This window comes from Oncorhynchus tshawytscha, linkage group LG05 (assembly GCF_018296145.1).
Source record: "Oncorhynchus tshawytscha isolate Ot180627B linkage group LG05, Otsh_v2.0, whole genome shotgun sequence".
In the NCBI taxonomy this organism is placed as follows: Eukaryota; Metazoa; Chordata; class Actinopteri; order Salmoniformes; family Salmonidae; genus Oncorhynchus; species Oncorhynchus tshawytscha.
Genome location: NC_056433.1, coordinates 9016908 through 9031891, shown reverse-complemented (window position 1 = coordinate 9031891; position 14984 = coordinate 9016908). Strand labels below are relative to the sequence as shown.

The 14984-nt window shown below is 45.7% G+C and overlaps 1 protein-coding gene across 1 annotated transcript in view; it reads left to right on the top strand.

Moving 5' to 3' along the window:
• thbs1b (thrombospondin 1b) overlaps positions 1-14171 on the top strand; it is a 22582-nt gene extending 8411 nt beyond the window's left edge. The window contains exons 8-22 of the mRNA XM_042321429.1: positions 845-941; positions 2187-2360; positions 2648-2824; positions 3839-4012; positions 4250-4530; positions 4834-5052; positions 5288-5395; positions 6511-6670; positions 7276-7394; positions 9850-10084; positions 10237-10464; positions 10609-10880; positions 10969-11066; positions 11180-11319; positions 11475-14171. Of these exons, the coding sequence (XP_042177363.1) occupies positions 845-941; positions 2187-2360; positions 2648-2824; positions 3839-4012; positions 4250-4530; positions 4834-5052; positions 5288-5395; positions 6511-6670; positions 7276-7394; positions 9850-10084; positions 10237-10464; positions 10609-10880; positions 10969-11066; positions 11180-11319; positions 11475-11482 (2490 nt within the window). The 3' untranslated portion in view covers positions 11483-14171. The remainder of the gene's footprint in view (positions 1-844; positions 942-2186; positions 2361-2647; positions 2825-3838; positions 4013-4249; positions 4531-4833; positions 5053-5287; positions 5396-6510; positions 6671-7275; positions 7395-9849; positions 10085-10236; positions 10465-10608; positions 10881-10968; positions 11067-11179; positions 11320-11474) is intronic.
• Positions 14172-14984: the final 813 nt, after the last annotated feature.

Genomic DNA, 14984 nt, shown 5'->3' with positions numbered 1-14984 from the left:
TAGTGTGCAGTGCTGTTTTCATAGTGTGCAGTGCTGTTTTCATAGTGTGCAGTGCTGTTTTCATAGTGTGCAGTGCTGTTTTCATAGTGTGCAGTGCTGTTTTCATAGTGTGCAGTGCTGTTTTCATAGTGTGCAGTGCTGTTTTCATAGTGTGCAGTGCTGTTTTCATAGTGTGCAGTGCTGTTTTCATAGTGTGCAGTGCTGTTTTCATAGTGTGCAGTGCTGTTTTCATAGTGTACAGTGCTGTTTTCATAGTGTGCAGTGCTGTTTTCATAGTGTGCAGTGCTGTTTTCATAGTGTGCAGTGCTGTTTTCATAGTGTGCAGTGCTGTTTTCATAGTGTGCAGTGCTGTTTTTATAGTGTGCAGTGCTGTTTTCATAGTGTGCAGTGCTGTTTTCATAGTGTGCAGTGCTGTTTTCATAGTGTGCAGTGCTGTTTTCATAGTGTGCAGTGCTGTTTTCATAGTGTGCAGTGCTGTTTTCATAGTGTGCAGTGCTGTTTTTATAGTGTGCAGTGCTGTTTTCATAGTGTGCAGTGCTGTTTTCATAGTGTACAGTGCTGTTTTCATAGTGTGCAGTGCTGTTTTCATAGTGTGCAGTGCTGTTTTCATAGTGTACAGTGCTGTTTTCATAGTGTACAGTGCTGTTTTCATAGTGTACAGTGCTGTTTTCATAGTGTGCAGCGCTGTTTTCATAGTGTGGCTGCTAATGTAAAAACGTCTTTAGAAAATACATTTGATAGATTCTTCTTCTTTTTTTTTTTTTACCACCTACCTGAGTGACGACACGTTCTTCAAGTTCAAGAAATGACCTAGTCCTTTGTCACTGTCTCCGCCCCTCTGCAGAACTCTGCCACCGTATGCCGCAAGATCTCCTGCCCACTGATCCCCTGTGCCAACGCCACCGTGTCTGATGGAGAGTGTTGCCCGCGCTGTGGAACACGTAAGTTTCTCTATTCTCCATTGTTCCAACTCTAGAATTAGAATGAACGGTTCTGATTCTATGGTTCCATTTGTGTCGTTCCAACTTCCAACAAAACTATTCAGCTCTCAGGAAGTAACATAAAACATACAAACAAAGGCTTACAGTATACTACTGTATTATGAACCCAAAGCTTGTTCTGTTTTACTGTAAATCTATGAATGGCCTGAGTTGTCCTAAGGCTTAATGTCTCTAAGACAAACAGGCCATTTCAAACAACACTCCCATTTACTGCCAGCTATTTGGACCTCCTTCACCAACTAAAGAATGAAACCACAACAACTTTTCTGGATGTAAAGGTTTCTATTCAAGAAAACCTAATTCATTTTAAGGGTGATTTAAGTTCTCTGGCTCGTCAACGTATGAGTGTGTCGGGAACATTGGTGTGTTATCCACCCCAAAACATCTTTGAATCTTCAAATTTAATGGCTATAATTTGGCCAAATTGGTTTAAGTGGGATGGAAAATTGTTGGGCTGTTCAGCGCTGCCATCCTACACTCAAGAACAAGTGACATTTCCCACATACCTAAGACAGCAGTGGCCCCTGAAATCTAAAGACACATGGAGAACCTCTACCTTGGTCACTCAAAAGTTTTGACATGATCAAGAACCCTGCTATGAGCAAATTCAATTTGCTCTTTAAAGTAACAACAGTCAATGGGGGATCCCAGTCATATTTCTAGAAGGACTTATCCATTTCCACTGGCTTCCCTTTGGGTTTTCTCCTGCCCCTGAAATTCCTGGAGTGGGCCATCTCTCTGACTCTACACACACACACACACACACACACACACACACACACACACACACACACACACACACACACACACACACACACACCCGGGCTAAACTCAGTACATTAGACTGGAGCTTTAAGATCTTTAAGAGCTTATAACCCTCATTTTCTGCTTGGGGACTCTGCAGTCCAATAGCTCTCTCATTGTCTCCCTCTCTCTCCTCCTCCTCGCTCCTTCCCTCCCCTCCTCTTCCTCCTCTCCCTCCCTCCCTCCCTCTCCTCGCTCCTTCCCTCCCTTCCTCTCCTCGCTCCTTCCCTCTCACCTCCTCCTCCTCGCTCCTTCCTTCCTTCCTCCTCTCTTCCTCCCTCACCTACTCTACCTCCTCTCCCTCCCCTCCCTCCCTCCTCTTCCATCTATCCTCACTCTTTCTCGCTCCTCCTCTCCCTCCTTCTCTCGCTGTCTCCATAGTGAGTGACTATGCGGAGGACGGCTGGTCCCTGTGGTCTGAATGGACACACTGTTCCGTGTCTTGTGGGCGGGGCATTCAGCAGAGGGGCCGTTCCTGCGACCGCATCAATAACAACTGCGAGGGAACCTCCGTCCAAACTAGGGACTGCTACCTTCAGGAGTGTGACAAACGCTGTGAGTTCAGTGTTCACATGACAAACGACCAAACAAATCACATTCATCAATCGTCACACAGGGAAACTTCTATCATACATTTTTGTATCCATGGTGACAGAAACGATAGACCTGCACTCACATCTAAGTATCCATCCACAGATCAGCCACCTGTGTCTCTACAGAGCAACAAGTCACTGCCATAACACATATTTTACCCTGTTTTGACTGGACAATGACCCATAACCAAGTTTCTCATTGACCCCTGACCTTTAACCTCTGACCCCTGCTCTGTGTTGTCCCTCCAGTCAAGCAGGACGGCGCCTGGAGCCACTGGTCCCCCTGGTCTTCCTGCTCGGTCACCTGTGGGGCGGGTGTCATCACCCGTATTCGCCTCTGCAACTCCCCCACACCCCAGCTGGGAGGCAAGGACTGCCAAGGAGAGGGAAGACAGACTGAGAAGTGCACCAAGTCACCCTGCCCCAGTGAGTACCATTAGTCACAGGCTTTTATGCACAAGACCTGAGTCATCTCCATTTGACATCAGTCAAATGCCTTTTCATGCACACCACACCGTGAGATGTTTCTAGTCAAATGCCTTTTCATGCACACCACACTGTGAGATGTTTCTAGTCAAATGCCTTTTCATGCACACCACACTGTGAGATGTTTCTAGTCAAATGCCTTTTCATGCACACCACACTGTGAGATGTTTCTAGTCAAATGGCTTTTCGTGCACACCACACTGTGAGATGTTTCTAGTCAAATGCCTTTTCATGCACCACACCGTGAGATGTTTCTAGTCAAATGCCTTTTCATGCACACCACACCGTGAGATGTTTCTAGTCAAATGCCTTTTCATGCACACCACACTGTGAGATGTTTCTAGTCAAATGCCTTTTCATGCACACCACACCGTGAGATGTTTCTAGTCAAATGCCTTTTCATGCACACCACACCGTGAGATGTTTCTAGTCAAATGCCTTTTCATGCACACCACACCGTGAGATGTTTCTAGTCAAATGCCTTTTCATGCACACCACACCGTGAGATGTTTCTAGTCAAATGCCTTTTCATGCACACCACACCGTGAGATGTTTCTAGTCAAATGCCTTTTCATGCACACCACACTGTGAGATGTTTCTAGTCAAATGCCTTTTCATGCACACCACACTGTGAGATGTTTCTAGTCAAATGCCTTTTCATGCACACCACACTGTGAGATGTTTCTAGTCAAATGGCTTTTCGTGCACACCACACTGTGAGATATTTCCAGTCAAATACATCATCTCAATCCTCATCTTATCTCTACATAGTCAGTTTCCCTAGCAGATTGTCACTGTTTGTTTGGCAAGTCAATAAACAAGAATTTGTCTAAAGAAACAAAAACTGTTACTCAGGCTACTTGTCATTGTGTCTATTTAATACAACACAGACCCTACTAGGGACACCACGTACACCTGTACTGACCTGTACCTGTCTCTCTTCTTCACTCTCAGTCAACGGTAACTGGGGACCCTGGTCGCTATGGGATACCTGCTCTTCCACCTGTGGGGGAGGAGCCCAGACACGTAAACGTCTCTGCAACGACCCCGCCCCCAAATATGGTGGTAAGGAGTGCCAGGGTGACTCCAAGGCCAGTCAGCTGTGCAACAGGAACGCCTGCCCCATCGGTGAGTAGCAGGCGCTGGATGAGTAGCCCACGTCTCTTATAACTCCTACATGCTGTGAATTAGTTGCTCAAATTGTCGGTTTTAGACAGTTTAGTTAGTACACTAAACCTTTCAAAATATTACTTTTAATTATCTTAGGGCTTATTAAAGACATTAAAGTCTACTTAAACACAGACAGCACTTAGTACTTAGAAGCAGTCGGTAATCAGTACTGAAAGCCAATGTCTCTCTCCTCAGATGGTTGTCTGTCTAACCCCTGCTTTCCTGGGACCAAGTGCACCAGCGTTCCCGATGGAACATGGAGTTGTGGGAAATGTCCCACTGGTTACTCTGGTGACGGCATCAAGTGTGAGGACATTGACGAGTGTAAAGAGGTTCCTGATGCTTGCTTCGTGTTCAACGGAGTCCACCGCTGTGAGAACACTGACCCCGGTTACAACTGTCTGCCCTGTCCCGCACGCTACTCTGGACCTCAGCCCTTCGGCAGGGGAGTGGAGGAGGCCACCGCCAAGAAACAGGTAGGTAGCATCACCTGGTGCTGTGGAATACAGTTGGGATGATAGTCCTGTCATACTGTATCTCTGTCCTCAGTTGATTTAGAACTTTAGAAATATGGAATTTAGAATTAAGAATTTAGAATTAAGAATTTGGAATTTACAAGATCAAAGATCGCTTTACAAAAGCCTAGCTTTTCTTTGACCAGATCATACTGCCAACCCTGTTACATGGCGGTCAGCAGATTGTGCTCTTTGAAAACAAAGCCAGGTAGCCACAATATTTCCTGGCTTGTCTGACCAACTCTTCTATTCCGTTTACTCCAGGTGTGTACACCACGTAACCCCTGCTTGGATGGGAGCCACGACTGCAACAAGAACGCACGCTGTAACTACCTGGGACACTTTGCCGACCCCATGTACCGCTGTGAGTGTAAGCCTGGCTATGCTGGAAACGGACACATCTGTGGTGAGGACACGGACCTGGACGGATGGCCCAACCAAGACCTGGTCTGTGTGGAGAACGCCACCTACCACTGCAAGAAGGTATGCACTTCCTGACTCGTATAGATCCCTGAATAGATCCCGCTTGCTGTTTAACTAGTAAAAACCACACATCCCTTTTGAGTGCCGTGCCAATGCTGACTGCAATTAGAAAGAACCAATCTTTTTGAAAGAAAAACAAAAAACGGGTTAATGTCTTAAAGGACAATAGTTAAATATAATATTCATGCTTGTTGACTACATCGCGTAAACGTATGATGGGACTTTTCTTTTGTAGGACAACTGCCCCAACCTTCCCAACTCAGGCCAAGAAGACTACGACAAGGATGGTGTTGGTGACGCGTGTGACAACGATGATGACAACGATGGCATTCCTGACGACAGGGTAAGTGAAGAATGAATCATTGATTCACTCATTGAAGGTCTGATGTCCTTCCCCTTACTGAGAGAAATGTATCCAGGTTATGCTACCTCTTGGGTGGTCAGTGTGTGTGTGTGTGTGTGTGTGTGTGTGTGTGTGTGTGTGTGTGTGTGTTCAGTTTTGGCAGTGAGACATGTGGTTTTACATTCATCATTCATGCTGTGAAATAAGGGAAAGGAAAACAAAAAAGAAAACCACATTTTTTTTTGCCTTCAGAGACAAAAAGCTCAAATCCCAACACAGAGGTACCACTCTGAACGAGCTGCGGTGTAAACTGCTAGTCCTAACATTATATTTGGGACCGGGCCTAAATAGGCAACATGCTTTCATCCTTCCTCTCTCTATATAGGTTACACAGACCACAGCAAGTTAAAAGCACAGTATCTGAAATGAATATATCATGTCAGATGTTTTCCTAAGCAAGGCAGTGGACACGACGGATTCTTCTGGCGGTTCTGAGGCTGGAGTAATTGAATAGTGCTCTCTCCCTCCCCCTCTATCACTCCCTCTCTCCATCTCTCTCCCTCCCCCTCTATCACTCCCACTCTCCATCTCTCCCTCCCCCTCTATCACTCCCTCTCTCCATCTCTCTCCCTCCCCTCTATCACTCCCCCTCTCTCTCTCCCCCTCTCACCCCCTCTCCATCTCTCTCCCTCCACCTCTATCACTCCCTCTCTCTCCCTCCCCCTCTCTCTCTCTCTCCCTCCCCCCCTCTATTGCTTCCTGTCTCCATCTCTCTTCCTCCCCCTTTCTCCCTCCCCTCTCCCCCTCTCTCGCTCCCTCCCCTCTATCGCTTCCTGTCTCCATCTCTCTTCCTCCCCCTTTCTCCCTCCCCTCTCCCCCCTCTCTCTCCCCCCCCCTCTATCTCTCCATCTCTCTGTCTCCCTCTCTCTCTCTCTTTCCAACCTCCGTCTCTCTGCCTCTCTCCCCTCCTCTCCCTCTCACCCTCTCTTTCTCCCTCCCCCTCAATTTCTCTCCTCTGCCTCTCTTTCTCCCTCCCTCTCTCGCTCCCCATCTACCCTTCTCTCCCTCTCCCTCTCCCTCCCCCTCCCCCTACCCCCCCTCTCCCCTCTCTACAGGATAACTGCCCGTTCGTGTACAACCCCAGGCAATATGACTATGACAGAGATGATGTTGGAGATCGTTGTGATAACTGTCCTTACAACAGCAACCCTGACCAGACCGACACAGACAACAATGGGGAAGGAGACGCCTGCTCTGTGGACATTGATGGAGATGGTGAGACTCTAAACCTGCTTAGTTGGACTCTGACCTAAGAGACTCTGACCTAAGAGACTCTGACCCAAGAGACTCTGACCCAAGAGACTCTGACCCAAGAGACTCTGACCTAAGAGACTCTAAACCTGCTTAGTTGGACTCTGACCTAAGAGACTCTAACCTAAGAGACTCTGACCTAAGAGACTCTGACCTAAGAGACTCTGACCTAAGAGACTCTGACCTAAGACACTCTGACCTAAGAGACTCTGACCTAAGAGACTCTGACCTAAGAGACTCTAACCTAAGAGACTCTGACCTAAGAGACTCTGACCTAAGAGACTCTGACCTAAGAGACTCTGACCTAAGAGACTCTGACCTAAGAGACTCTAACCTAAGAGACTCTAACGTTGCTTATCTGTCCCTATTTAAGACCTATACGATATAATGAACATGCTGTAGATTGGTGTTGAATGCAGGCACCACACCGTTCAATGACAACGCTTTGAAACCAAGTGCAAATTGACAGTATGCACAAGCATGCATTCCATTACTAGCTCAACTACAAGTCATTTTCCTCACCTTCCTCCTCTTCCCCTGAATAACAACTACTGTGATTGGTCCAACAGGTATTCTGAATGAGAAAGACAACTGCCCGTACGTCTACAACGTGGACCAGCGAGACACTGACCTGGATGGTGTGGGAGACATGTGTGACAACTGTCCTCTGGAACACAACCCTGACCAGGTGTGTGTACATACACTTACAACCTATTCCACACACACACACACACACACGTGCAGTCAGAGATGCGTAGGGGTACACATGCATGCCACTATCACAAACACTGTCTGTCATTCTAGAAGAACTCTCTCTGTTGAGTGATCGCTGCACTGGGTCGCTGTACTGGGTCGCTGTACTGGGTCGCTGTACTGGGTCACTGTACTGGGTCACTGTACTGGGTCGCTGTACTGGGTCACTGTACTGGGTCACTGTACTGGGTCACTGTACTGGGTCGCTGTACTGGGTCACTGTACTGGGTCACTGTACTGGGTCGCTGTACTGGGTCACTGCACTGGGTCGCTGTACTGGGTCGCTGCACTGGGTCACTGCACTGGGTCGCTGTACTGGGTCGCTGTACTACTGGGTCGCTGTACTGGGTCGCTGCACTGGGTCGCTGTACTGGGTCTGGGTCACTGTACTGGGTCGCTGTACTGGGTCGCTGCACTGGGTCGCTGTACTGGGTCGCTGTACTGGGTCACTGTACTGGGTCACTGTACTGGGTCACTGCACTGGGTAGATGTAATGGGTCACTGTACTGGGTCATTGCACTGGGTCACTGTACTGGGTCACTGTACTGGGTCACTGCACTGGGTAGATGTAATGGGTCACTGTACTGGGTCATTGCACTGGGTCGCTGCACTGGGTCATTGCACTGGGTCACTGTACTGGGTAGATGTAATGGGTCACTGTACTGGGTCATTGCACTGGGTAGATGTAATGGGTCACTGTACTGGGTAGATGTAATGGGTCACTGTACTGGGTAGATGTAATGGGTCACTGTACTGGGTCGCTGTACTGGGTAGATGTAATGGGTCACTGTACTGGGTAGATGTAATGGGTCACTGTACTGGGTAGCTGTAATGGGTCACTGTAATGGGTCACTGTACTGGGTCACTGGGTAGATGTACTGGGTCACTGTACTGGGTAGATGTAATGGGTCACTGTACTGGGTAGATGTAATGGGTCACTGTACTGGGTAGATGTAATGGGTCACTGTACTGGGTAGATGTAATGGGTCACTGTACTGGGTAGATGTAATGGGTCACTGTAATGGGTCACTGTACTGGGTAGCTGTAATGGGTCACTGTACTGGGTCACTGTACTGGGTAGCTGTAATGGGTCACTGTACTGGGTCGCTGTACTGGGTCGCTGTACTGGGTCACTGTACTGGGTTGCTGTACTGGGTAGATGTAATGGGTCGCTGTACTGGGTCGCTGTACTGGGTCACTGTACTGGGTCACTGTACTGGGTCACTGTACTGGGTCACTGTAAGTCTAGGCTGTATCATGCCATGTTAAGGTGGAGTTATATCCTCTATATCCTCCTCCTATATCCAGCTCAGGGGCACATACAGCATGCACAGTGAGCCGGGCTTTTCAATGGGGCATTGACATTGGCTTTGACTGCTCAGAAGGAAAGGTGGAGTGATGGATGGGGTAGAGGCCAGGGTGGGGCCCCGGGCTGGTTGTTATTACCCAGGAATGGGCTCGCCCCTGGATGTATGCGTGCCCCGTCGGGCGTCAGCACACACACAAGCCCCGTGTGGATCCCACCTGTGCCATGCTAGACTGACGACCAGGAATGTGTTCGGAACAACAGGACTCAGTTAGGGGGGAAATGGGCGGAATTCACACCAATCCAATCCTTCCCTCTCTCCCTCCCTCGCCTCGTGTGAGGCAATGAAATCTGTGTGTAGTCTTGCCAAGCAGCAGGCACAGGAGATTCATGTCTGCAGGGATATGGCTAGAATGCTTCTGTCTGTGGAAAGACCTGCCTACTGGTGCTAGTGGAGGAGAGGAGGAGAGAGGGAAGAATGGAGGGAAGGAGGAGGAGAGAAGGAAGGAAGGAGGAAGAGAGAAGGGGTGTGTTTATAGGGTACAGGGTTTATAGAATACTTTGATTGTCAGCAGATGAAAAGCTCCACCAGAAGACAAATTGATCTTGGCAGGTTTAGAGAGGGGAGAGTAAACAGAGCCTGGGGATAGTCCATCATGAGAGGAGAGATATGAGGAAATGAGAGGTTAAACGAATGGTACAGCTGGAAATCCAATCAGCATCAGGTGTCATTCTCTTCCCCATGTTCTACACTTTACCTGTAGGGAGGAAACACAAAACAGACCCTAGATCAGTGTCAAAGGAGATCTACAGTAGGAGTCTAGGAGAGGAGCACAGAATTTACCCCACATCGGTGTCTCAGGGCAACTCACAGTATGTTAACTAATCTCCACCAACTCACAGAGCACAGAATTTACAGTATGTTAACCCCACCACTCGGTGTCTCAGGGCAACTCACAGTATGTTAACTAATCTCCACCAACTCACAATATGCTAAGTAATCTTCACCAACAGGTGTATCTACTGTGTTGCAACCACTAACATTAGCTAGCATGCTAATGTAAATCGCCATTTACCTCTACAGGTTGACTCTGATGACGACCGTGTGGGAGACAAGTGTGACAGCAACCAGGACATCGATGAGGACGGCCACCAGAATAACCTGGACAACTGCCCCTACATCCCCAACGCTAACCAGGCCGACCATGACAAAGACGGCAAGGGAGACGCCTGCGACCACGATGATGACAACGACGGGATCCCTGATGAGAAAGACAACTGCAGACTGGCCTTCAACCCTGACCAGCTCGACTCTGATGGTGAGTTAGATGAAGAATAGGAGAGATACGAGATAACATTGGAGTACAATTTCTTATTCAACTAATAAAGTTCTCAACATTAGTTAACGGTTAAGTTCATTAGCTGCTTCATCCTAAAACATGTCATTACTGAATTTTCAATCTTCTTCCAGGTGACGGTCGCGGAGATGTTTGCAAAGATGATTTTGACCAAGACAACGTCCCTGACATCTACGACGTGTGTCCGGAGAACTTTGACATCAGCGAAACGGACTTCAGGAAGTTCCAGATGGTTCCCCTGGACCCCAAGGGAACATCCCAGATCGACCCCAACTGGGTGGTCAGACATCAGGGCAAAGAGCTGGTCCAGACCGTCAACTGTGACCCTGGCATTGCTGTTGGTGAGTGGATTGGTTGGGTGGTTGGTTGATTGGTGGGTGGCTTGATTGATTGATTCTAGACTTTGGGATATCTCAAAATAACCCAAGCCTAACTAAAAAAACACCATCCTCTCACTGACATCTTCTCTGTTTCTCCGTTCTCAGGTTTTGATGAGTTCAACTCTGTGGACTTCAGTGGTACCTTCTTCATCAACACAGAGCGAGATGATGACTATGCCGGCTTTGTGTTCGGCTACCAGTCCAGCTCCAGGTTCTACGTGGTGATGTGGAAGCAGATCACACAGACCTACTGGAACAACAAACCCACCAAGGCTCAGGGATACTCAGGACTGTCCATCAAGGTGGTCAACTCTACTACTGGACCTGGAGAGCACCTCAGGAACGCTCTCTGGCACACGGGCAACACCCCAGGACAGGTAAGATGGACAAACACACAAACACACACAGGAAACACCTCAGGACAACACCACCTAACTCTCCCTATATTTCTCCTTTCTTCTCTAGGTGAGGACTCTGTGGCACGACCCTAAGAATGTTGGCTGGAAAGACTTCACAGCCTACAGATGGCACCTGATCCACAGACCAAGAACAGGACACATCAGGTAAGCACTGGAGACTCATTGGCCTGGTGGAGAGTTCTGAGGCTTTCCATAATGCCAGTATTTACTGTATGTCCTCTGATGGTTTGTCTCAAGAGTCTTGTTTGTAATTTCAGAGTGGTCATGTACGAGGGGAAGAGGATCATGAAGGATTCCGGGAGCGTATACGACAAGACGTACGCAGGCGGAAGACTAGGTCTCTTTGTCTTCTCGCAAGAGATGGTATACTTCTCAGACCTCAAGTATGAATGCAGAGGTAAGCAACAAGGACATTTCTACATCTTACTATCTCCAACAACACTTGTTTAGTGGAATCTCTTTCACAATAGACTTGTGTGAAATACCAGACCACATAACTTAACTGTTTTGTTCTAAGTTAATGCTTGACTTTTGTCCTTTGTTTTTTTTCAGATGCATAATTGCACGGAGCAGGAAGCTCTTGGAACAATGCACCTTTCTGTATATATGAACGATATGTATCCAATACAATGTCCAGGGACTGTTTTTTTCTACTCCTCTTTTCTTCTGCGGGACTCACACTGAAGGGGGTGGGGGGATTCTGTTGTGGTCAGCCTCGGGGTAAATTGATGCTGGTTTGGACAGAGAACCATCCAGGTGACTGCCAGTCAAAGATCAGAGAAGCTACTCCTACCCACCCAGAGCAGGTAGAGACGGGGAAAAAAGCAGCCCATTTGCTTGGCCTGAGTGAGAGACCGACCGATGTTCCCAACTGTCCGGACGATCTCTCTCTGATCTGAAAGACCTCATTCATCCCTGTGCGTGAAAGTCTCCCGATGGACAACTATGCACTTCCAAACTTTTACATCTCTCTCGTTATCCATCTTTCTATCCATCTCTCTCGCTATCCCTCTTTCTATCCATCTCTCTCTCGCTATCCCTCTTTCTATCCATCTCTCTCGCTATCCGTCTTTCTATCCATCTCTCTCTCACTATCCGTCTTTCTATCCATCTCTCTCTCACTATCCGTCTTTCTATCCATCTCTTTTTTGTTCTGGAATGGACGTCCCAAAGAAAGACTATGTGATGTTCCGTTTATATAAAAACAAATCTAGGCGGATGTAGGTTCTGAACGATACGACTCTGATGATGAGGGTTTTTGGCTCAGTGGTTGAAGAACGCAATAAGACATTTTTACTTTAAGTTTTGTCAGGAAAGGACTTGTAGTCCTTGGAAGTCAGTTGCGTAAAAACAACAAGATATGGAGGATGGTGTATGCATGATGTATATACGTATGTTTGTGTGTAAATAAGAAGACATTTAACGCTCGCTTTTACCCCTCTATATATGTTCCCTTGGAGACAAAAGAAAACAAACCAAAATTAAAACGAGCCAAAATACTTTTTTGTCAAATACATGATTGCTTGTAGGCTTTGTGGCTGGCATTATATTGATATAGTTCAGTTGAAATGGAACATAGTGATACTCAGGGTAAGATGGGAGCGGCCATCTTAGCATATCAAACCATTGCAGAAAATGACATGGGAGGGCCAATTAAAAAAGGGCATTGTCAGTGCCAGTAAGTCAAAGCCATTCTGTCTATTACGACATTTTCCATTTCGAACATTAAATGTTACAAATATTCTGTTAATTTATTTTACAAATGTAAAAAGATCAATTTAGAAACATTGAACATCTTTAGAAGCTTAAAAAAAATGAAATTTTGTTTGACGATTGAGTTGAAGTAGCTGAAGTAGCCTTATGTGATTAGCATGAAGTTGTAAGCAACAAGAACATTTCCCAGGACATAGACATATCTGATATTGGAAGAAAGCTTAAATTCTTGTTAATCTAACTGCACTGTCCAATTTACAGAAGCTATTACAATGAAATAATACCATGCTACTGTTTGAAAAAAGTGCACAGTTGTGAACTTAAAAATGTATTAATAAACCAAATAAGCACATTTGGGCAGTCTTAAAACAAAATTTTGAACAAAATGCAATGGTTCATTGGATCAGTCTAAAACGTTGCACAGGCACTGCTGCCATCTAGTGGCCAAAATCTCAATTGCGCCTTGGCTTTAATAATACATTATGGCCTTTCTCTTGCATTTCAAAGATGATGGTACGAAAAAGTACAAATGAAATGCATGTTTTTTCTTTGTATTATCTTATACCAGATTTAATGTGTTATATTCTCCTACATTAACTTAACATTTTCACAAACTTCAAAGTGTTTCCTTTCAAATGGTGTCAATAATATGCATATCCTTGCTTCAGGTCCTGAGCTACAGGCAAATAGATTTGGGTATGTCATTTTAGGCAAAAAATACTTTGAGGAAGTAAAGACTTATTCCCCAGTGTTCAAGGTGTAAACTGATCCAGAGTCAGTCAGACTGGTGCCTTTGGTGTCAGAAGTGGGATCTTACTCTAATCCCATTATAGCCATGGTTAGAACTAGGGCATCTGACTCAGAATGGCATGTATGTGACCGGTGTATCCTTTTCTTCTGAGATTAAAAACAAAGGAACCTTTGATGTACACATAATACCTCATTGCTGTTGTATAATTAATTTGATCGGGAAAAAAAAAAGTTTTTTTTTTTTTCATTGTACGCTTACAGAATACAAATGGATCAACATCTTATTGCTACTGTACCATGAATCTGTAAATATTACTACTTTTCTTTTCAAAACAGACCCCCCCCACCCAACACCCCCTACAGTAAAAAAACAAACAGTCAAATGGGAGAGTTGTTTTTATATACATATTCTATTTTTGCTTTTGTGTCTTTTGTCCAGTGCTCTTTTAATGGATAAATTATTGTTCTGTTTTGCTTTGTCTTTGCTGTTCTGTGTGTGAGAGATCGATTCGTGTAGATAAATGCTATTTAAATAATTTATCAGGATTCGCTGCCTGCGGAAGGGGGCGTGTCCATATGTATAAACGGTTTGCACACTGACATGAGGATGTTCTGTTTATCGTTTATATTTTTATTTTTACCGTTATTTTTGTACAATTTAGTGAGGCTTGATGTCTGTAAACATTTTTACTTAGTTGTGCAATGTTTTTAAAAAATGATGTTTTTATCCATAGCAATTATTTTGTTATATATACTTCAGAAACAATAAATAGTTGTTGAAATCCATTCTCTGTCTGTATTCACGTCTTTTCACAAACACACATTCAATTATTTTCATTTTTTTCCTTTATTTAACCAGGCAAGTCAGTTAAGAACAAATTCTTATTTTCAATGACGGCCTAGGAACAGTGGGTTAACTGCCTGTTCAGGGGCAGAACGACAGATTTGTACCTTGTCAGCTCGTTTGAACTTGCAAACTTCCGGTTACTAGTCCAACGCTCTAACCACTAGGCTACCCTATTGAATTGATATTTTTGTCTTAAACAAAACTAATACTAACTGCATAAAGTCTAAATACAGTGCATGGATTTGCAACTGAGCCGAGTACAATAGCATCCAGTGCAGGCTCAAAGTCCTCGTAGAACACACAATAGCATCCAGTGCAGGCTCAAAGTCCTCGTAGAACACACAATAGCATCCAGTGCAGGCTCAAAGTCCTCGTAGAACACACAAGAGCATCCAGTGCAGGCTCAAAGTCCTCGTAGAACACACAAGAGCATCCAGTGCAGGCTCAAAGTCCTCGTAGAACACATTCAGTCACCATCATTAACATGAGCACAGCTATCCGTCTCAAAGTCAGTGTTAGGCCCTTATTCAAAGAGCCTAATGGGGCTGTGTCTATAGATCCTCTTCTTTGTCCCTGTTAAAGACACATGCCTTCCTCAGGGGCACATGAGGAATGTAGCATGGATCTATCTAACCCTCCGAGAACAGGGGTTAAAGAACATTGAAAGGCAATGTAAGATCGGACACCACCATGTCGTCTCTCTTTGTGATGCTGAGAGATCAATTATGTACAAACATATTACTCGATTGGAA